Raw genomic sequence first — 22,134 nt, 5'->3', positions numbered from 1 at the left:
CAAACAATTAATAAAAAAAAAATTGGGCAGTTTAGTATGTTGTATCTTTCATTATTCTTTTATTTTCTTTCTACTTCTGTACTGCTCTTGTTTTGCATGGATCTGCGTCTGCAATAAAGATTACAATTTGTGTAGCTCCAGAAAGACGTTAGGAACCACTGCACGACACCAGCAATGGCACCAAAGTGAAACGACCAAACAAAAAAAAACCCCACACTAAAGCACAGTCGACCAAAATCTGCTGCTCTTATCTCACTCAAACATTAACTCAACTTAGAAGCCATTTAGTGAATTGCGTAACGTCGACAGGTTGACAAACAGAACAATCAAGAAAAGTAAAAGGTTTGTGTTTCCACAGTTATGATGGTAACCACAAAAAAAAAACCCCACTGGCCCTGAATGTGACCTTGCTTTCTCTTTATTAAAAAAAAAATTGTTTTGAGAGAAGCGGTTTGCCCACAATGCCAAACTCTCCAGAGGAAGAGCAAACACGACGACCCCGGCGCTGCGTGGGAGAGAGGCCACATGGTCTCACTTCTCTAAAACGCCGCTGGCACAGGGAGCAGAGCCACAATAACGCCCCGGTAATGGTCGAGAGGAGGCCGTCGTAAATGACAAAAAAAAAAAAAAAGAAGTCAAAGAACAAACCATGACGACTGAAGAGTGGCGGAGAAGCACTTTAAAAACAATGTAAGCATAAAAAAAAAAAATGGGGTCACGGGGAAGCGACGGGGCACAGTGGGAGCTTCATAAAAGACGATTCAGTCCCAAAAATAGTTGCAGCGCATGAAAAGTTCTGTTCTCCCCCAGAAATATATGTGGCAGATCAAACGTGCCATAAAGGAGACGGGCTCACGTCACATATGAGTAACATAAAATGAGACACGCTTTCATCCGTTGTTATTCCCGCCGCATAAAAGCGGAAAGGAAGCAAACCTCATTAAGAGCATATAAGAGTTTTATCGAATTCTTATCCTGCATTGCTATTTCTTCCTCTCAGTTTCACATGCAATGTGGCGTTTTTAATCAGAGAAAGGAAAACTGCTTCTCCTGCCACTGTATCGGCGACCTGAGCCACGGAGTGCCGCCACAGATCAGGAGATGAAACATTTCATAAATATACCACTTCCAGGCGCTGCTGCGATGTATCATTTCTCATCTCATCCCTGCAATCAGCCGCAACCTTCACCTGACTATTAGCCGGAGTACGAGCGATATGACCGCCCGCTACATAAATAGACCTTCAGCTGCTGGTGAGTTATGCCGGGTCTCCGCTAAAGACTGCGTCAAGGCTGTTTGGTTTAGTCATCGCGGAACTCAAGACACAGAGGTGGCGCTTGGTGGGGCGAACAAACAGCAGATTAATTCACGTCGAGTGTGGGTTACGCTCCTGCGCACATACAAAGGGATGCCGCGGCAACAAAAAAAACGCCAGCTGAGCACACACTCCTGCCAGGACTTATTCTTTTCTTTAATAAAACTGATCTGACTGTGTGGTTCTGCGCCGGGAGGAGGCCACAGGAGTTCAATGGTAACTCACAGCCGAAAGAGAAACTACACAATGGGACAGGGAAGACACGTATGAGTTTTTAAAAGAGATTTCTGAAGTTTAGATGTGTAACCTCAGCACAGGTCGTTACAGTCGCGGTCCCGGAGGGCCACAGCACCTACTGTTTTCAATGTCTTTCCGGGTTTATCCTGCTGGGTACAAAAGTCCCGAAATGAAATGAAAAGTAATATAGCTGTTCAATTTGTTTTGGCCTATAGTGAGAAGGGATTCACGAACTGTCGCAGACGTATGACCAAGGATCGCCTGAAATAATCTCCTGTCAGACAATTCAGGACTGTCATCTTGCAAACACGACACCTATGGCTACTTTCTGACAAATTAACAAGCAGAACACATCATAGCGGTTTGCGGATTCCCAGTGATGAAAAGTGATGAATGCAACTGGAAGAGCTTGATCAGTGTGCTTCATATATTTGCACCCTGAGAGTACTGGTGGTAGATGACGTGCAGTATAATCCTTTTACCCTTGTATGTTAATTAATTTGACGTACATCCTTTAAAGTTGCTCAACAAAAGTCAATGAAGTCCACATCACATGTGTGAAATTGCAAAAGTGTTTTGGTCTGTAGGGGTGTTTAAACTTGCATGAGCGCGGCCCTCCAGGATCAGGACTGGACATCCCCGATCCAGCCAATCCATCACGGACACCGGTACTAATTGTGTGAAGGCACATAATGAGCTCAGAGCACGGCCCCTGGTGGCCAAACTGCTCCGGGCGCATCAGGAAGGACACCTGAGGTGAAAGCTTGTGCCAAATCAAACATGCAGATCACATGATCTGCTGTGGTGACCCTGGGAGGGAGCAGCCACAGTGCACCAACACATCATTAATTAGTCAAGAGCTGTACGGTCTGTGTGCCACACATTGCCCTTTGGTTCTCCCCGGTCCAAGTGGGATCACTGAGAAATCATTCATCAAATTACTGTATGTGAATGCCTGTAACCCGACCGCTTTGACTTTTAGTCCAGTTTTCAATGTGTTTGTGCCTCAATGTCATAAACAAACGGGGATACAGGGCCTTGTGTGGAGTGGCAATAGCAGCTTATCAATAGTCAGTAAAAGAAACGGCTTCTTTTTACATTCATATTAAGCCGCATTGAAATTTCACACTCCACAGAAACTCCCATTTTCGTCCCCGTGAGAAAATGATTCTCCCACTTCTGGTCGTCACAAATCATCTCTACCGGTTCATGTTGTTAGCCAAGAGTTTGTTGAGCCGTTAGCCGATCCCAAACTACACATTTGTTCCGCCTCGCATCGCTTTATTAGTTACCTTGGGACTTCCCACCTCACCTCGGCGATTGAAAAAAAGCCACACAATGAAAAGGCCACGCCACCTCCCGTGCCCTGCTCTCCCCGGACATTGCTGAGACTACCAGGATATCGGAGTTGTCTGATCACACAGCAGTTTTATTCACTCTTGATTTTATCCCCCCCGCTACCTATTAATCACGTCGAGCCGTGACCGCCGCTGCTGTTTCCAACTCCACGAGCAAGTTTTTTTTTGCGAGCTTTTTAACCCGCCGCTGCATTTAATCCACGGTTGAGTCGCTCTCCCTTTTTTTTTTTTTATCACGCCTGTCAGGACAGTGCTGGACTCTGCCGCTCCCTATAAAGACAAGAAGGCAACCCTTCCTGACCGGAGACTAAAGAGAGACTGCAGGAGGAAAGAAGGATACCTGAAATGTGTATTTCATGAAGTCTGTAACAGTTCAATGAGGATGTCGAGGGAGCAACCGGAGCCTCCTTCGCTGCTATATTTAGCTTAAATAGTCAATGTTCAACAAAGAAGGTTTCATTGAACACAATAAAGTCAATCATTCAATCCTCTCGACATTTCACCGATGACTCACAAATGGACTTTTTAATTTTCTCTTTAAATACACCCACATTTCAGCAGGTGTTCATCTGAATACACACGAAATCGGCAAATACAGTTCTGTTTGATATAACATTTTTAGATTTAAAAATATGTTCCTGAGCCAGCTGGGCCTTGTGATGTATTGAGTATGAACTTTTTTTTTTTTTTTTTTTTACCAAACCCACCTTGTTCTCCTTCATTTTTCCTCTTCGGTGAAATTTATCTCATACTAACATTAAAAAAAAGTTTCAGTCAGGCTATGGCGCTTTCCATAGTACAGAAACTACTTTGCACCGAGCAAATAGAGCATATCATAGTACTTTCTCATACCCGAGTGCACCTTTTCCCACACAGTTCTGTGATTTCGATCGATCATTTGCAGTAAGGCATGAACGTACACATTTACAATAATTAACTACAGATCACGTAAACCGTGGCACTCCTTTGTTCATTCAAATCTTTTTCTATCCCCACCAGCACACTTTTCTTTATCCATACTGAAATTGTTTTTGTACACATTAAATGTTAATGTTTTCTTCCTCCACCGTACCGCTGCGTCTGCTCGCTCTTTATCTTCACTCTGTCAAGTCTTTACTTGGCTTCACCTTGACTTTCACTTATTATAAACACGACTTTTGGTCCAGATGGTTTTTATAATAACAAATACACGAAGAGCAAAGAAAGTCGAAAATGTACCAAAGGTTTCATCAACATCCGCAAATATTAAAATGTTTTACGGCCCACACACTCGGGGAGCTCCGTTGTAATACAAAACACAAACAATGAAAATAAAGATTACGATGATGTATTTTGAATTTATTACACATTACTAAGTCATGAAAATCCAATATAGTGTCTCTGTTAACATTAGACTATTCCATAAGATGTAATGATCTTTTTTTTTTTTTAAATCCACTTGTCGTTCAGTAAATGAATGAAACCATAAAGTTCATCAAGAATCACTCACAATTTTCCATCCTTGAAGGAGCGGACGAAGATGTTGTCCTTCTTCACGGTCATGTCCTCGTGGCAGTCGGGGGAGATGACCTTGTTGCACAGAAATAGACACAGACAGTAAAAAGGTCAGCTGGGGTGGCGACTCCGTTTTTGTGTTTAGCCAGTGAAATAATGAAATGAGGATTGGGGTGGGGGGGTGGGGGGGTGATTTAGAGTACAAGTGAGTGTTTAAAGTAGTTTCATGAAAAGGCCACGCTGATTTATTACAAACCTGCTGCATGTGGAACAAAAACAAACAAGCAAGCAGAGATGCGGAGCGATGTATAAATGGTGTGCACCACCACCCCCCCCCCCCCCGGCAGCAGTACGAGTTGAGAGGCGCCACATTGAGAGCGGCTCCACTGCCAGGGTGTCACCCAGAGGAGGCAGCACTGCCATTATGGAGATCTGATTTCCACCTGGGGTCTGCCTGCTGGCAGCTGAATATAAAGCGTGCGCAAGCTGGCAGGGGCTGATGCTTCTACTTGAATACTGTGACTCACATTTGCTCTATGTAGCCCCCCCTCCTCCCCCCCTCCTCTTTGGCTACAAGTCCAGCGCACACACACACATGGTCCAGCTTGCCATTTTATTTAAATAGTCCACTCTCAAGAGGACACCGTTTGTTCGAGCCGCGCATCATCTGTTGCATGAGGCATCCACCAGCGTGCCGCTCCACCCCTCCGCCATACGGCCACAGTGGAAACAGCGACGGGCCACTGTGTGCTGCACTGCGCTCAGCTGTCACGAGGAGGCGGCATGGAGCTCGGTGCTCCAGCGAGCCAAGAACAACAAATCCTGGAGGCGGGGCCCTGCCAACTAACACAGTTAAAGGGACAGCTTTCCCCACCCCTCTCCCATTCTCCCAGCTCTACTTGTAACACACAAACAAACGCGGCTTGTCACCATTATACTGTGTGCTCACTGAGAGTTAGGAGTGGGTGGGTAAGGGGGATTGTAAAACACATGCAAATAATGTTTCCCTGCACCGCTGCTCACATCGGCAGTGCAGGGAGATCAAGCCATACAAATCTCATTTTCTTAGAAATAGGATTTGAGCTGTTTTTCAGAAAGAGTTTGACGATCAGAAGCTCCATGCCTCCTGCGAGAGGTTTATCGAGGTTGTCCCAGTCGGTGAATCCTGCAGCAATAATATAACCCCGCCGAGGCTCGGGTTTACATAAGCGGGCGTTCGGACGGCACGGCACAATGCTGGGACTGTATAGGACGACCAGCGGAGGCAGTCCGCGTTTCTCATCCGAGGGAGGGAGAGTGAGAGCTCACCAGAGCGGGATACCACGTCGTCTTCTTCTTGTCCCCGGTGGCAACCCCCTCCACACACACCACCTTGCCAAACAAGTCTTCATTCTGCCGCTGATCGCTCTCCTCTTCTTCGCTGGAGGATGAAGACAACTCCTCCTCTTGACTGTGGGAGGAAACACAGTTTCAGCTCAGTGGACATAATGATGTCTATATAATGTTTGATTTTACACTCGTTACATCTGTCAATGCCAGTAAATCCATATATTGCACAGAATATAGTCCACGCACAACCTCAAACACGTTTTTGAATCATCGGAGGAGACCGGTTGTACCAGAAAAAGCCAAAATACAAGAACATGCAAACAAAATCTCTCCAACTGGGTTGAGGTATTATATAGGCCCTGTTTATGTAGCCTATTGCTGTTGTCAGCTTCTCGTTTTATGTCATTTATTCAATAAAATTACACACCACTGCCCTTCAGAAATATTTTGTGGGAGTTGCACTTTTGTGAGAATTCATTACTGTTATTATTTTAAGAATGTATATTGTACCCACACTTTAATAACTTGCATCATGTACTTCACCTCCTCTCAAAATCAGAAATGGACATAGAATACAGCCACAATCTGAATTAATATTCAAAACTTTTGTTATGCATTTCACAGACAACAAGTTTATTCTTTAAATCAATAAAATTGCTGCTTCAAAGCAACAGTTGTTTACAATTTGAATTGCGAAAAGGTGATTTTTATATAATTTCACTGCGAGATGCTGTTTTAAGTCACATATTTTATCAATTGAACGGAATATCTGCTGTTGACAATGCAACTAAACGTGGCCATAAACGCATAAATAACACTTTAAATAGATTTTGACGAATTTGCTCGGTGCAACGAACTAGATTAAAATTCCATACAATTCAAACAAGTAGTTTACAACAAATTTTCTCACTCATTGAACCTCTGTCTGAAATGGATGATATTAGCTTGTGCTAATTATTTTACTATTTACTGAGAGATTAATCAGGTTAATGAGGAAACAATTATCCAACGAGTAATTCCACCGCTTGCATTAAACTGGCTGAGCTGTGCCACGGTAAATATCTCAAACAACAAAATATGTTCGTCAATGAGGGAGACGAGTCGCTGTTCCAAAACTTAATCCCATCTAATGCGGGAAGTGTTGACATTTTATTGAGAAACGTGCTGCCAACTTTGAGCATGTGTGTGAGCAGCACTGTATGAAAAGAGACGGTATTTTTGTCTTAAAGCCATGATTTCTGTTAACAAATCCTCTTTTTTTTTTCTTGCCACCGCTATTCAACTAGAAAATGTCTCCAGGGAGGACAAAAACACCCTCGGTTCTCTTTCTGCTCTCATCATTATGTAGCACAGTGAAACAACGGCCTCGCGCTACTGATGAACTCCCTCATCAGGATCAGCGTTTTTGACGAGCGCCGCCGCTCCGTCATGCCGACGCTTCTCGCCGGCAGAAGCCCCGACTGCGGCCGGCAGACATCCAGCCACGTCTCTTGAGTGATCATGTAAGCAGCACCAGCAGGCAAACAGATCCTCGTCGTCGTTTTTTTTCTTTATTTATTTTTTTTTAATGCCTCAGTGGGCCGGCTCAGAGCACAACTCTATGTACATACACACACACACCCATACGCACACGCACAGTCTGGCACGACTCGAGTGCAGTAAATCAGCCACGCTGCTGCTGCTACTACGATGACGACAACAAGCACAACAACAACAGCAACGCTGTGAATTAAAGTCATAAGCAAGGCCTGGAAATTTCTCAATGAAAGACCATCATTCAATTGGAAAATGGTTTTTCCTCTACGCATGGCGACTCTTAATTAAATACTTTTAACATAGTCATTTCAGGGAATGGCTCGACGACATAAGGAATCGTATTTGGTCTGCAGCAGTCTGAATCGACAAACACATCAGGTTTTGCAAGTAAGACATGTTGCGCGCACAAAAAAAGATATTTGCACATTTAGAATTTCAGTTTCAATGTTTTGGGGGCTGCACAGCGGTGTAGTGGTTATGCCTCACGAAGAGAAAGTCCCCGGTTCGACTTCCAGTTTGCATGTTCTTCCTGTGCGTGCTTCGTTCTCATAATTCTACAATTTCCTCTCTCTCACGATCCAAAAACATGTCATGTCAGGCACTTTAGTGCTTTAGTGCCTGTGAATGATAACGTCTGTATTATATCCACTGATCCCCCGCCACAAAATACACGATTTGCTTTCCATTAATCTAAAATGTCTGGCGCACGATGACTGAGATACTATTAGCACATAGAGAGACAACAAGTCTTAGGTGCTAATGTACAGCTGGGACCATTCCAAGTCAATATTGTGTCAATGTTTAGAGTAATATTGACTTTTCTCTGGGTGCCATTAGCAGAGGGTGTCAGAAAATGCAATTATGCAACCATGAGCCCTCCTAATAACACAGACGAGCTACAGTTATATCCAGCACCTAAAAAAAACAAAAAAAAACCCTCAGCAGTTCCTATTCCCGGATGAAAACTGTGCCGTCTCTCAGGAGCGGGCACATTGAAGCATTAAACACCCACTGCAACATTTGAGTGAAAGAGGAGAAGGGAAAAAAAAAAAAAAAGATACCATACGGTAGGACCGACATCATGCTAATGCACACAGAGCGGCGTGATGAAGGACGGTAAGTTCTCACCCTTCGTGAGAGGATGGATATCAGAGTAAATCTGCCATTTTCAACTGTCGGTGACCGTAGAGGGCGTTACCGACGACCACGCATCCGTACCTGGAGTCCCTGTGAGTTTTCGCGGGGACGGACGACGACGGAGGTGGATACTCACATGGGGTTTGATCGTCGGCCCCGGTTGCCCTTCTTGCCGATGACAGGTGTGCCGAAGTGCTCGGGGTTGGTGAGGGGGAGCCTGTCGAGCGTCTGCGGGAGGAGACAAATGACATCAAAAGAGCCTCGGTGGCAACTTGTCAGACAGACAAAAAAAGATTCACCCCGCAGTCGAGCTTGAACTCCGGGTCGTCTTCGTGGGATTTCGTCAGCAGGTACAAATGGATTTATTCAGTAACCGAAGGCAAGTTTTACGTTTGGTGCTTCTTTGCAATACGAGTTCACGTCCAACAGAAGCGTCTACATTTCTAACCAATCAAAACCACCGATTTAACACTTAAAACCCAGCGAGATATTGTTTGATACGTCTGAAATCAAAGGTGGAAGTTGTGACAGGCCACATGTGGCGGTCATGGTTTTAACAAGGTTTATCATCAAGGCGCAAACTGCTGCGTCTCCTTTGAGCAACTCGGAAGTAGTAAACACACGGCGAGAACTCTTGATGTTTTCGTCACAAAAATGTGTCTACAATGAGCATCAGACTTCACTTTGAGGCTCCAACATTTCTTCATTATGGCAGCCGAGTCCAATCAGAGGCAAAACTTTACATGTGTTATTTTCAAAGGAAAACATTTGCACATGGAGCGTTGAGTGCCGACGTCCTGTAAATCTGTAAAAAATAAACTGTTAAGCATTTTCTTTTGTGCTTATACTCACTCATTTCAGCTCACATACTGTGCAAAAAAAGGGGTTTCTTACTTACACACATTAATAAGTGTTGAATTGAGCACTGTAAACGGTGTGCCACTGCTTGGAGATGGGACTCCAAATAGAAACTATAAACTCGTATGGAATCAGCTTCGTTTTAGTGGGAAAGCCGAGAGACGAGGCCGGTAGGAAACCGCAGGACGGCACAGCACTTGCCTCGCTCTCTGCAAAGTGGCGGGCTCCTTTCAGGCAGAGAGAGGACCGCCTCAGGGTCTTCTCGTCGCCGTCGTCAAACACTGCGGAGACGGAGGGGGGGGGGGGGACAAAACCGATTAGGCCGCTGTATGTAGGACAGGAGTCCACCGACACGCACAGACACTTGAGTAGAAACAAAAACGCCGGTGTCAGTCGCAGAAAAGTCCCCTTGCTTTACGCTATGTTCAAAAACAAATTATGTTGGCCCTCGAACGCTCGGATGTCGCCTCCGACGGGCAACGGCAGTCGCTTTCAGCCCCGCAGCTTCACTGTAACGTCAAGGAAACACTGAGGGAACAGAATGGCAAAGCAGGAGAGTCGGAGGATACGAGAGTTTTATTTCATGCATTCATGGATATCTTATCTGTCTATCAGCAAATCCCGATAGACTCACTCAGGCGTCAAATAGCACTAAATGCAGACATAGGAAATAAAGGCCTCCCATTTACTTTTAACTACTGCGTCGCTTCAAAAAACAAAAAAAAACAAACCCCAAATTATTCATTGCTCAAGTGTGTTTGGCAGCGACAAAAAGCACTTGAGGTAACTTCAGCCGTGAGTTATGTTTTTTTGTTTTCCCATCAGTAAACGGAAAGAATGAAAAATGTGCCAAAGACGAGTGTTTTCAAGACAAGAGGAAACCCCATGGGTGCTCTTAAGTGACGGGCGACTGCTGAGAGACTGCCGAGCCGCAGTCTACAACGCCACACACTCTGGATTATTCAACACAGCGGATCAGAGGCAAGTGATCCTCAACACTTATTGCGTCTATTTTATTTCGGTTCCCCTTTGCGAATTTGAGACCATTTCAGGTAATTAGAAGACAGTTTGCGTTGCTGTGCAGTGTGAAAGTTAAGCACAGGCTCACGGCGATCCATTATTTATAATCCTTAATGATGGGAAGATTAATGAAGGGTAAGTTAGTCGGGCAGCATTAACCGGCACTCTGGTTTGGAATGTAAACACAATGTGTTAGAATACACATACATAATAGGTCAAATATATTAAATAGTCCCGGAATGTATAGTGAAACACAGGATAGATGTTTCCACGTCAGACTGTGTATAAAAGAAAGGGGAAGCTACGTCAACAGATCCAAGGAAAACTGTGATGCATTTAATTTATGTGGCATTTTGATCACGGTGATGTTTAATGTCTTTGCGTTTCTAAATTACAGTTCTCTCCTTCTTGCCCCAAATTAACACCAGCTGAGAATGGACCATGTTTTTGGGGCATTTTCTGGGGGTCTTATTATATTATTGTATTTTTCCATTACACGCTCAGCGATTCAGAAGCATTTTCATTTTAGTCCGATTTCTGCTTTTGTGAAAAAAAAAAAAAAAAAGAGGGCTGTCCAGCAATCAAATGTATAAATTATTTAATTGCACAAATTCTGTGAATTTAAATTAATCTCATTATCTTCAATTTGCAGTGCATGAAGACACATTTAATACGTATATATGCAATATGTATTATTACAGATCAGAAGAAACTGCAAACCTTCAAAAACCAAGAACTGAGAAAACAATTTCATAAATCCCGCTCGTTACATTCTGCAGGATGATCATCGTTGACTTTACAATCTTCCTGAAGGAATGTTTTCACAAAGAGTTTTTTAACATCCTGAGGCGAATGAAAACACACACACACACATACACACACACACACACACACACCACTCTGGTGATTGTCAGTAAGCAAACACAAGCCTTTGAGAGAAGAAGGAAACCAGATGATTTGTTATTGACTCACCAACAGTGTATATGCTGGCGTCGGTGAGCTTATTGATCGTGGCTTCCTGGTAAACACCGTCCTGATTCTTCACCTCTACGACGGCGCCCACCTGGCGGAGCGACACCCCGCTGTTATTCGGCATGTCACATCACTAATTGGCATTATTTTCTAATGACAAATCTAATGACAAATCTAATGACGTGTTCCCCAAGTAATGAGACGACCATATTGCTGCAACAAGGGCCTTAATTGACTTGAAATTAAATTGTGGAGCTGATGCTTCACTGCCTGATGTGCTTTTTTTTTAATATGCACTGTGGGAGGAGAGGAGGCAGCTGCAACTGAAGGGACATTTACAAACAAAAAAACATTTTTTTTTAACTGTACATTAAAAAAAAAGAAGGAAAAACCAGAGTGAGATCTGCAGACAATTAAATCTGATCAGAAACAATACAGTGAAATATGACAACGCGCCGGTGTTGGGCGTTCCGGCCTTACCTTCAGAGGTCCTTTGATGTTTTCATCGTGGACCTCGGCTGTGGACAGATCCGGTTTAAAGGTCACCTGCGGACGTGAGCGAGTGGACGTATTAGTTATGAGGAAAAACAAACATTTCCCTAAAAGACCTGCCCACGGGCCACTCATCAATTGTCCCCCTTCACAAATGGGCGGCCCAGCACTGCTAAACGCGCTCCAACCTTTACCGCTTCCAAACACCGATGTTCGTACCGTGGCTGCTGCCAACTGCAGCTGTGAACGTCAGGGCGACACTAAGTGACCAACCCCCCCCCCCCCCCCCCCTCCCCCTCCTCCCTCGCTGCATCCGCAGCCTCCCCTAAGCGAGCCGCAGAAGATAATAATCTGATCACGCTGGGGGTAATCTGGCATCTGCATGGCAACCTGGTATTACTGCCTCAGAGAGAGGACCGCACAGACAGCGCACACACTCGGAGCTATTTGCTATTGAGAACATTTTTTTTTTTTTTCCCACAGAGCGAGTGTGAAAGCCGCCATAAGCACAGAATCCTTATAAGATGTTAAAAGGCCCCCCGGTTACTCTATATGTGAAATGGTGCAATCGCTGCCTTGCTTTTTGCTCCTTTGGGAAATTAGATTTTGTGAGCATGTGCAGGCAACACAGTGACACAATTATAACCCGGTTCACTTTTATCAAATGTGATTCTGTGGAGAATCAACCAACAGTTGACTGAACAGGGAAACAGAAAGGGAACCGTGGTGCTCGTCTGTCACTGTTAACAGGAAACATATTAAGGCTGCACTATATTTCACCGCAACATGAACATTTGTTATATATATATATATATATATATATATACACACACATCACAATTCGTGGAATGATCTGCAATAAATTATAGGGACCTTTTCTATTCTCTATGCTCTGCAAGTCAACATGTATGACAAATCAAATAGAGCCCCGTCGCCTTAGGTTGTACTGACAATTTATCTTCATTATTTCAACAAAACATCAAAAATGTTGGCGACGGGCCAGAAGCGCAAAAAACCAAGAGACTTAAAACGGCAAAGTAAAAAACTGCTCCGCTTCTGAAACACTGGCAAAGGGGGATCTTGGTGATTACGAAAAGAAAAAGAACATTTCACTCAGATCAAAGAAGAGAAAAGGCTCTGCTATTTGGAAGTATATAACCCAAACCGCATATAACGGCGCTACTTGACGTATTAGCACGTTTTGATTAATATAGCGCAGCATAACTTTTCGACTGGTGATGTGATATCTGAAGAATTTAATTTAAAAAGACAGAGTAGAAAGCAAAGCACCTCACAGCCCGAGCTGGTCTTGGGGTGAGCTCTGCAGGGAGTCAACACGCTCAACTTGTTCTCCCCGTGTCACCCACAACCTTCAGTTGGATAAACCCGTATAGATGACGGGTGGAAGGACTAATCATCACAGACTTCCGAAAGGATCGCCGTAGTAGAAAAAAACAAAACAAAAAACAAGACAAGATCCACCGGCTTGTCCCATATTTGTATCATGAGCTTCTGAATAACCACCAAAAACACAGCGCTACTAGAGAACTGCCAGATATTGAAAGTTGAAGTTCTCTTGGACGAAGTAGCCGAGGCCCTCACTCTCTGCAAATCTTTTGATAATTCTCGAGCCATAAAATCGAAATAAGCCCAGTCAAGTCATGAGTGGGTGAAGCACCAAATCTCTGAAAGTGAACTCTCACAACTTTCCCCCCAGCCGGTTTCCGAAACGTAGAACGGCAAAAGCCGGCAGTCAAAAAAGGAGGCAGATTCAAGATGCTGTGGATCGTCAGGTAATGACGCGGGAGGGAAGAGAAAGAAAGGAAAAGACTTTCCCGGAGGCAGCGTCTCATGAGTTGGAATAAGGCCGTGCTTCTCAAATGGTGGGGCGCGCCCCCCTGAGGGGGCGTGGTGGGGTGTCAGGGGGGGCGTGAGGCGCGACTTTCAGTATTAGTGTCTTTATTCATGCTTGAAGGATTAAAAAAAGGGCCTCCAGCCACTAGGTGGCAGCAGTGCTCAAACTAATCAACAGGCTGCCTGTTCAACCCAGTAGAGAAGAAGAAGTACTACACATGAACACCGGTGTACAGAGCTGGCGGAGGAGGAGGAGAGGTGGAGAAGTTTCTGACAGGAGTGAAAAGAAAAAAGGATGAGGCGTCAGAGGAAAAGAAAACAGGTGAGAGTAAACATAAAGCTAGTAAGAGCAGGAGATATGACGATGCCTACATAGCCCTTGGGTTTACCGTGAACACGGTCGGAAACGAGGAAACACCCGTTTGTGTTTTATGCCTAAAAACTCTGGCAGCGGAGCATGAAACCAAATAAATGAAGACGGCACCTGGAGACCATACACCATACACCTGGAGACCATACACCATACACCTGGAGACCATACACCATACAGTAAGCCACTGGAGTTTTTTCATCGTAAACTCCATGAGTATCGCCAACAAGCCGGTCATTTTGTCAGCGCGGCATCAGTAAACAAAAAAGCCCCGTTAGCCTCTTACAAAGTTGCCCACCACATCGCAAGGTGCAAAAAACCTCACACCATAGCAGATTTATTTTGATAATCAGGTGATTGTATGCAGAATGCTGGTGCCAGCAACTCATACAGTGGTTTATACAGATAAATAAATAAATATTATCAAGTTCTCAATGGTAGTACAATTCGGGGGGGGGGGCCCTGAAAAAAATTCTGTCCTCTAGGGGGGGCGTGACAGAAAATAATTGAGAACCACTGGAATAAGGGAAAGCCTTTCTTCACCAGGCGCAGAGGGAGGGTGACTCTCCGTCCAGAACCTCAGTGAGAGAGCATCAATAACACACCGCCATCCTGACAAGCCTAACGGGGAGCTCGCTCTCTGCTGAAGTCCGCCACACACACACACACACACACACACACACACACACACACACACACACACACACACACACACACACACCAGCCACTTAGGGAAAACAAATATTGGAAGAAGATAAGAAATCAGATTTATGATAAAAACAAAACAAAAAAACAAGCCTCAGTCCAGCAAATTTATGTTTTTGGAACAGGTTTATTGAACCCTCGCAGTCGCTTTTGTACCTAGCCCCCCCCCCCCCCCTCTGTAAAAAGCTGTAAAAGATCTCTGGGAAGTTTCACTACAAAACATCCGCAGCAGTTTTCATAATTCAAAGAGTGGGGCCGTTATGTTTTCTGCCTACCCAGAACGGCGACGTGAAGCAAACACTTGATCTTGATTTATCCGAGCCGGTTTGACTGCAGTGATATTGTGTGTTTTTCTGGCGGCAAAGAGACAAAGCCGCCGCGCTTGTTTCACTTGTTTTTCTCCGCATTTACTGCCGCGTTTGCCTCGCATCAATAAAAACCTTCCGGTGTTATGATTTCGCTTGCCGTTTACCTCGTTAATATTTCACTGGGTGCCGCGGTGGAGGGGTGTCAGTTGAAAATTAGTCAGTCGCCACTGGCACCTTTTTAATGCGCCTCGTTCTTGTGAAGAGCAGGATAAGCTTCACTTAAAAACAATCTCAGACGAATGCACTCCCGACAATGAAGGCGCGTGTAAATCCGTTCCTTATAACCCCCTCTGCACGTGTCTCATTACCCTTCTGCGTCGCCTCGGAGCCGTTCGTTTGATTCACAAAACATGACACGGAAGATTAAACGATGCTTTCAGGTGAAGATGTTGAGGTTTTGGCTGTTCGTTACATTGGAGTCCATTGTTTTCTAGACGCACCCGTCATCCTCTTCACTTCACATGTGCACTCCAGTCACAGTGAACGGTTCTTCTGCACGTGTGCGAGTCGACCAATAACAATGACAGATGCAAGAGTACTGCATGCGCAGCCCACCCTCAATTTCACAACGCTTTAACGTCTATCGAGAATTTGCAGTTTTAGGCGGGTGCTGTGCGTTTCATATAATTGCTCGAAGGGTTCGATACAAAAGCTTTCTTTCAGAATTCATTGAATATGTGTGAATTAAATTAACGTGGTGGTCTTGTAGGTTCATGTGAGACACAACCTATAACTCGAGGCGGTTTGTCCGCTGCTTCTGTAGGACCCTCGTGTTATTTACAAGATCCCAAGCATATGCGAAATAACCGATTTCCATTAAAGTCAGTTGAAAAAGCAGAATTTGTAGTTTTGAAGATGACTTTTTTCCTGCTCATTCATGTGTGTTTTTACAGCATCTAGGGCAAATGAAGAGGGGGGTAAAAAAAGCTCTAACACACACTATAGTAGAGCGTTTTTGGTGTAATTTATTGTAGTGTAACGTTATGCCTGAAGCATTCAGACGTTTAACAACAGTCCGTGCCAGTTTGAGAGTGATCGGGGCTCACAAAAGCCACAGATATAGAAGCATCAAGGGGGGGAAAGGCTGAAATGCAGGGTATGCATTTCAGCTTGTATCTTATATCCTCAAAAAAGAGGTTGACTGGAACAGTTTTAGCTAAATTTACAAACAGAAATCCATCAAAACAACTATTTCATAAACGTTCTGTAATTTGTTCATTGATATTTAATCATTCAATTTGTTTTATTTATTCACTACCAGATAAAGCCGTTTTGTTCGGGCTATAAAAGACAGATTTCATAATAAATCAAATTTCATAGGGCTCTATTACACTCGTAACATTTCGTAACTGATCTGGTGTCACCGCCACAAACAACTTCACTAATAAACCCAGCATGTCAAGTTCAGAGATAAATGAAATGAGTCACATTCAAATGAATAATCACCTCATAAAGCTGATTATTCTGAACCAACACAGAAAAGAAAAAAAAGGAAGATAGAGTGGAGGTGTTCTCAGAGTGATGAAGAATTGAAATGACGAAAAAGTGCGTTGATAATGCCGTTCGTTAACGCATCCAGACTCGTCGGCCATTCAATGTCGAAATCGGGAACATCTTGATTAAACTCAAGAGGTTCAGTAAATATTGACGATACGTGAATGTTTAAAAAATCCACTAAAACGACTGCACAGATTTGACCCGTGTTTGCGGCACTCATTTTCGGAGTCGGACGCACGTTCTTGTTAGCGTGTGGCAGGGTTAATCCCGACTCATCATATCTGTGCTGGATCGCACACGGTGAGCGATTCTGACATGTTGCTAATTGACTTCTTCCAGGTCCTCTTTTCAGATCATAATCATAAATAAGGATGTCACACCGAAGCACCAGCTTCACTAAAAAGACACCGCCGCCATGCGCAGACAGCCGACGACAAGCAGACAGAGATTAATGAAGCGAAGCGCTAAAGAGGAATTCATTACAGTTGAATATTCAGACTCTCAACAACCACTGAATAATTGCTATGTTTCAACATTTGTGTTACAGAGCTCACATCCACAGCTACCACCCCCCCCCCCCCCCCCCCCCCCCCACCAAAAAAAACCCCAAAAAACAAACCCTGCACTCAGCCAATTAGCATGCTAATTCATTTATGAGCTGTGGCTGTCCTATTAGTGTCAGTTTAGCCCACGTTACTATAACTAAGAACATCTCAGGATCTACTTTGTCAGGGTCTTTGTCCCCCGTCTATAATCTAAAAAGCCATTTGAAGGCTTCAGGTGGCGCGTCAGGAGGGCAGAGCGCTGCTTCTCCTTTGTCTCTACAGGGGGAAAACTACAGTGCATTGACACAGAGGGAAAGGAAAAAAAAAAAAAAAAAAAGCCAGCATCCAATCCTTGTTCCTCCCACGCACTCCGGCACAACGAGAGACGGGCGATCCGTCTCCATTGTATCATCCAGATGCTCCGATCCCACCGGGAAATGAGATTTTGTTACTTTGCGTATTGCGCGCCGCCTTCGTCGGCGAAGCATGAAGCCGAGCGGAGGCAGTGGTCTGCGCCTTCCAGTCGCCGTGTGGACGGCAAAGGGGGGGGGGTACCCGGTGGGCTCGGCCAGACTGCATCTGCCGCAGCTGGGCCTCTCCGAGAGGAACATCCAACCACGCGAGCAGGCGCAGCAGGGGAAAATCTACAACCAGGTGGTGGAGCGCCAGTGAGCGGGCAACGCAGATAAGGATTCGGGAAGAATTGTTTTCTTGTAAGGGCCGGCTGACTCAGGGCGGCGCTGATAACCAACACGTGGATGCTCGGTCTCTCAAGGAATTTTTTTTTTTTTTAACATAAACGCTGCCCTCTCCACACCAATAGCTCTGGATGCACAATAAAGCTGTTGTCTGTGATCTTGATAGCAGGACCCTTCACATAAAGACAAGAGTTGCTGCAGTCCACTTCACACACACACACACACATACACACGCAGAGACACTGCACAGAAAGACCATTAATTTTTAATTGTGGATCTGGAGCACTTTGAAAAATGACTTACCTTGGCCTTGACGAGCTTCTTGGCAGTCTTAATCTTGGCTTCGCAGAAAGCCCCTCGGTACTTGGCGCTCACATCCGTCCCTACTGTCAGGTAGGGGGGCTCCTCCAGAGTCTGAGGAAATAATGGGGGGGGGGGGGGGGGGGGGGGGTTAAAAAAAATGAGTTCAAAGCCTTTTGTTATATACACACACATATATATATATAGCTTTGGTTCACAGGTGCATTCTCTCAGCTGAAGCAGGACGACACGCACCACGAGCAGAACACGCTCTAACGCCGGTGACGCGAGTATGAAACCCAACCGGCTCAGTGGATTTATCCACAGAAAAACACATACCATCTGCTCTGGGTATTGGGGAAAACAAGTCTCCGAGGGAGCAAACAAAAAGGCCACTTCACTAAAGCTTTGATGACTTCAAAAAAAAACAAAAACAAAAAAACGACGCTATCTGAAACACGCGGCACCATCTTGGTATCATCGTTGGATGTTTATCAAGCCCTCCCCTCTACCACTTTCCCTCCAGAGGGGCATGTGGTGCGGGGAAAACAGACCTTGTGTGTGTAGGGTTTTTTTTTTTTTTTGGGGGGGCTTTGAGCAAAGACTGAACCTAACAGCCGGTATTATTTTAGACTAAGTACCAGAGTGGGCCACACTTCCGTTCTTTGCTTCGGGAAGTCCTCTCTCCTCCACATATTACCAACAGTTCGAACACAGTTTTAAACTTTTTTTCCCGGATTAAAAGCAGACCACTTGAAAGGTTTGGGAATGTACACAACCCCCCCCCTTTTTTTGTTTTCACTTTCAATAGATTAAGATCAAAGACAAACTGTTGCGACGGCGACAGTTGTACGTCGTTCCCACGAGCCAGGCAAAGACTGCACTGCTTGCTCAACCAGCTAAAAAAAAACCAAAAAAAAACCACACACACACACACACACCAGCACTAAACAGTCCTCGAGGCAATGAAGAGGAACTAATCACCGACGCCAGCTGCTGGAGGCCTGCGTGGCACATACTTGTGTCATGACTGCGCCGCGTTGCGAGCGGGTTAAAGCACACGGCCGAAAACTATTTGCAGGTTCCCCTCGCTTCTGACCGACAGCTGATCCTATCGAGGTGTTCCGTCCCCTCCAACCAACTTTCCAAAAGTCAATCTGATCTATGCTTGTTGTCAACCCTTTTCCCTCGACATGAAAGAGCCGCCGCCACGTAAACGTTGATAATGTTTTGGGACCTTTTCCTGACATGTGAGCAAACTCTGCAGCGGCATGAAGACGAAGGGAAGAGGCAACCGTTGACAAAGCTTTTATTTCTGCGCCCCCCCCCCCCCCCAAGGTGGAAAGCACTTATGCTACACAAACACTGGCTGAATATTCCGTTTCAATCTGGACAATTATCTCAAACAAAGAGCAGCAGACGCTCAAATTCTGCCGAAAAACTAAAAAGAGAACCGTTATCGCAGGATTGTTAAAATGTGCCAGGGAAGTTCAAAGAGTGATAACATAAGTGGTCGTATCACTTGAAAAAGCCATTTGAATCTTCGTTTTCCCCATTTGGAAATAACAGACACGGGTGTGCATTCCCTTTTAATGCATGCTTTATTTATTATAGGTTCCATCTTGCCCCGTGAAGATTTAAAAAAAAAAAAAAAAGTCGAAGGCGGTGAGTCATAAATACTCAAGTCTCGGTTCAATCTAAGGAGAGGAAAGATTGTGGAGGCGACACTGCCAGCATGGTTATATGTTGTGACCATTTTTATTTTAGGAAGCTTCAAGTGCAAAGAACATTTCTGGAAAAGAAACAGTGGGTATCTTCATTTCGCAATCTCTCACAAACACCCCTCAGTACCACTTTTTGTATCAAGCAAAAGGACTTTGTGTTTTCATTTTGGAAACTTGGAATTGTTTTAGTAAATTTCGGTAATTGACACTTAATCTGCCAAAAGTAATATTTTTAAGTTTGTGTTGATTTTTTTTTCCGAGTAAGGAAGGGCTTTTTTCCAAAAGCACAGTTTATTAAGCAACCAATTAAAAGGAAAAAAAAAAAGTGTCCTAACTTTCAGTTTATTTTCAGCTTGGTCTGCACCCAGGTAATAATTTCAAAATCCCTATTGGCAATCTTCTAAACTTTAAAATGCATTCAAATTGAGTTTGTGCACATAGAAGAACATTAAATGTCCAGAGTGCAGTGCTCCCCATTGTTTTCACTTTGCAAAAAAAAAAAAAAAAAAAAAAACACCCCACACACTGCGTCTGCATTTGATATCCGACAGGAAACTGTTCAACATTTTCTAATAGTTTAGTGTTTGTGCCATACAGCAGCCGACAATGAAATGACGCTATTATAGAGATGGTACTTTAACAACCAGGAGCCTTTTTGTTTCATCTTAACTGATTTTAATAGGCCTGCATTAGTAGTAACTATCCAGATGAATTACATTGAGGGAAAAGGGTTTTAACTCGACTTGATATCCCTACAAAGAGGAAAAAGTCACTCAGGATGATGAACTGAATCTGTACCATGACGAAACAACTACTGTACTTTTTTTTTTTTTTTTTAAACAAATGAAATATTCCACATCTTCCATTTCTTCGTTTCCCTCCTGTGTCGTATCTCCCGCTACTTTTATCAGTCAGACTGAAACAAGTGGCAATTCTGGCACAAGCTCAGATGATAAAACCACAAAATCCAATCTGAGAGGATTTAATTGTGAGACATTAACAGAGGTGGAGATCATTTTGATATCCAATCTGCTGCTGCTGCTGCTGGTGGTGGTGGTGGTGGTGGTGGTGGTGGTGGTGGTGGCGACTGGGGGAAAAAAAAACGAATCACACTAAACCGCCGTCTGTATAGAAGATGCTGAGCTTGATATCAAAGCAGACACAGTAGAGAAATCTAAGAATAAGACTGGGTGGTCGATCGTGTTCATTATTGTGTGAAAAGAGAAGGATTTGCAAGGCTGCTATGTTGACTTTAAAAAGGATTGCTATTGCAGCAGCACTTCATCGGTAAGGTGTAACGAACCTGTCTCACGACGGCCTGACGGTCAGCTCACGTTCCCCATTAGTGGGTGAAACGATCCAACGCTTGGTGAATTCTGCTTCACAATAATAGGAGCCGAGCCGTAACTTTTCTCCAGTCGTTTTTGTTTTTCCCCCCTCAACTTAAATCTTGTGTGTAAAAAACAAAACAAAAAGTAAAAACAAAAAACAAAACCCACATGCAAATTTGCAACAATCTGACTTGAATTTGGTGCTTCAGCACACTTGCCTCTGGAATTCTGGAGCAGAGTCCGGTGTCGTTTCCAGCTCCTCTACGTCGCTCTGATAAACACCAGATTAGTTCTTGGTGCAGTCTGAGCAACAGTTTTCCCTCGCCAGCGCCGGGTTTACATGACGCAGCATCCATCCCCCCCCCCCCCCAAACTCTGTCAGTCACTGCAACACAAAGCTCCCCCATTGTTCTCGCTCGTCTTTCATACCGATACTTGTGTCATTTTCGCTCCTCCTGCCCTTTTCTTGTTAAAAAAAAAACTCAACAAAAGTCACACATGCAGGAGTCCAGACGGGGGACGGGTGTGGCGGCCGACCATCCGCGGCCTAACAAGGCGACGGGGGGTAAAAACAACGCGAGGGCCGAATCACATTTGTTATGCTCGCATTCCTGCACACGTAGAAGGGAGTTTGTCGTCTCCACCGATAAGTTCTCCCGCCCGCCCGCATCCAGCTACCGCTATTGGAAGCGAAAGTTCCTTTCCCGGGTCCAGATTGCTCTTTAGCCTCCAGCCGTCTGGAGCAAAACAGACCGCTTCTTGTTGTTATTGCTTGTTATTTTTTTTCCAGCGCTTCAAAGACAGACAATATTTACCCCCCCTCCTCAACTCAGAAGAACGACTCATCAAGACGACTAAGCTCGGGGAGCCGGAGCAGCATCCTACTTCCAAACTCAAAATAACCCAACACGAGCCGCTTGCAGCGAATACTCCGTTACGGAGCCGTTTATTAAACGGCCCAGACATCAATGCAGCTACTGCGTGTTAAAACCCA

At 44.5% G+C, this 22,134-nt stretch overlaps 1 protein-coding gene across 2 annotated transcripts in view; it reads right to left on the bottom strand.

The window, feature by feature from the left end:
- Positions 1 to 22,134, bottom strand: part of arid4b (AT-rich interaction domain 4B) — a 46,826-nt gene that overhangs the window by 15,122 nt on the left and 9,570 nt on the right. For both annotated transcript variants that reach the window (XM_080507654.1, XM_080507655.1), the window contains exons 3-9: positions 18,089 to 18,199; positions 11,737 to 11,802; positions 11,257 to 11,347; positions 9,466 to 9,545; positions 8,543 to 8,634; positions 5,713 to 5,854; positions 4,400 to 4,479 (exon numbers count right to left, since the gene is read on the bottom strand). In XM_080507654.1, the coding sequence (XP_080363780.1) occupies positions 4,400 to 4,479; positions 5,713 to 5,854; positions 8,543 to 8,634; positions 9,466 to 9,545; positions 11,257 to 11,347; positions 11,737 to 11,802; positions 18,089 to 18,199 (662 nt within the window). The remainder of the gene's footprint in view (positions 1 to 4,399; positions 4,480 to 5,712; positions 5,855 to 8,542; positions 8,635 to 9,465; positions 9,546 to 11,256; positions 11,348 to 11,736; positions 11,803 to 18,088; positions 18,200 to 22,134) is intronic.

Source organism: Blennius ocellaris (assembly GCF_963422515.1).
Source record: "Blennius ocellaris genome assembly, chromosome: 13".
NCBI classification, from domain to species: domain Eukaryota; kingdom Metazoa; phylum Chordata; class Actinopteri; order Blenniiformes; family Blenniidae; genus Blennius; species Blennius ocellaris.
This window is presented reverse-complemented; position numbering and strand designations above follow the sequence as displayed.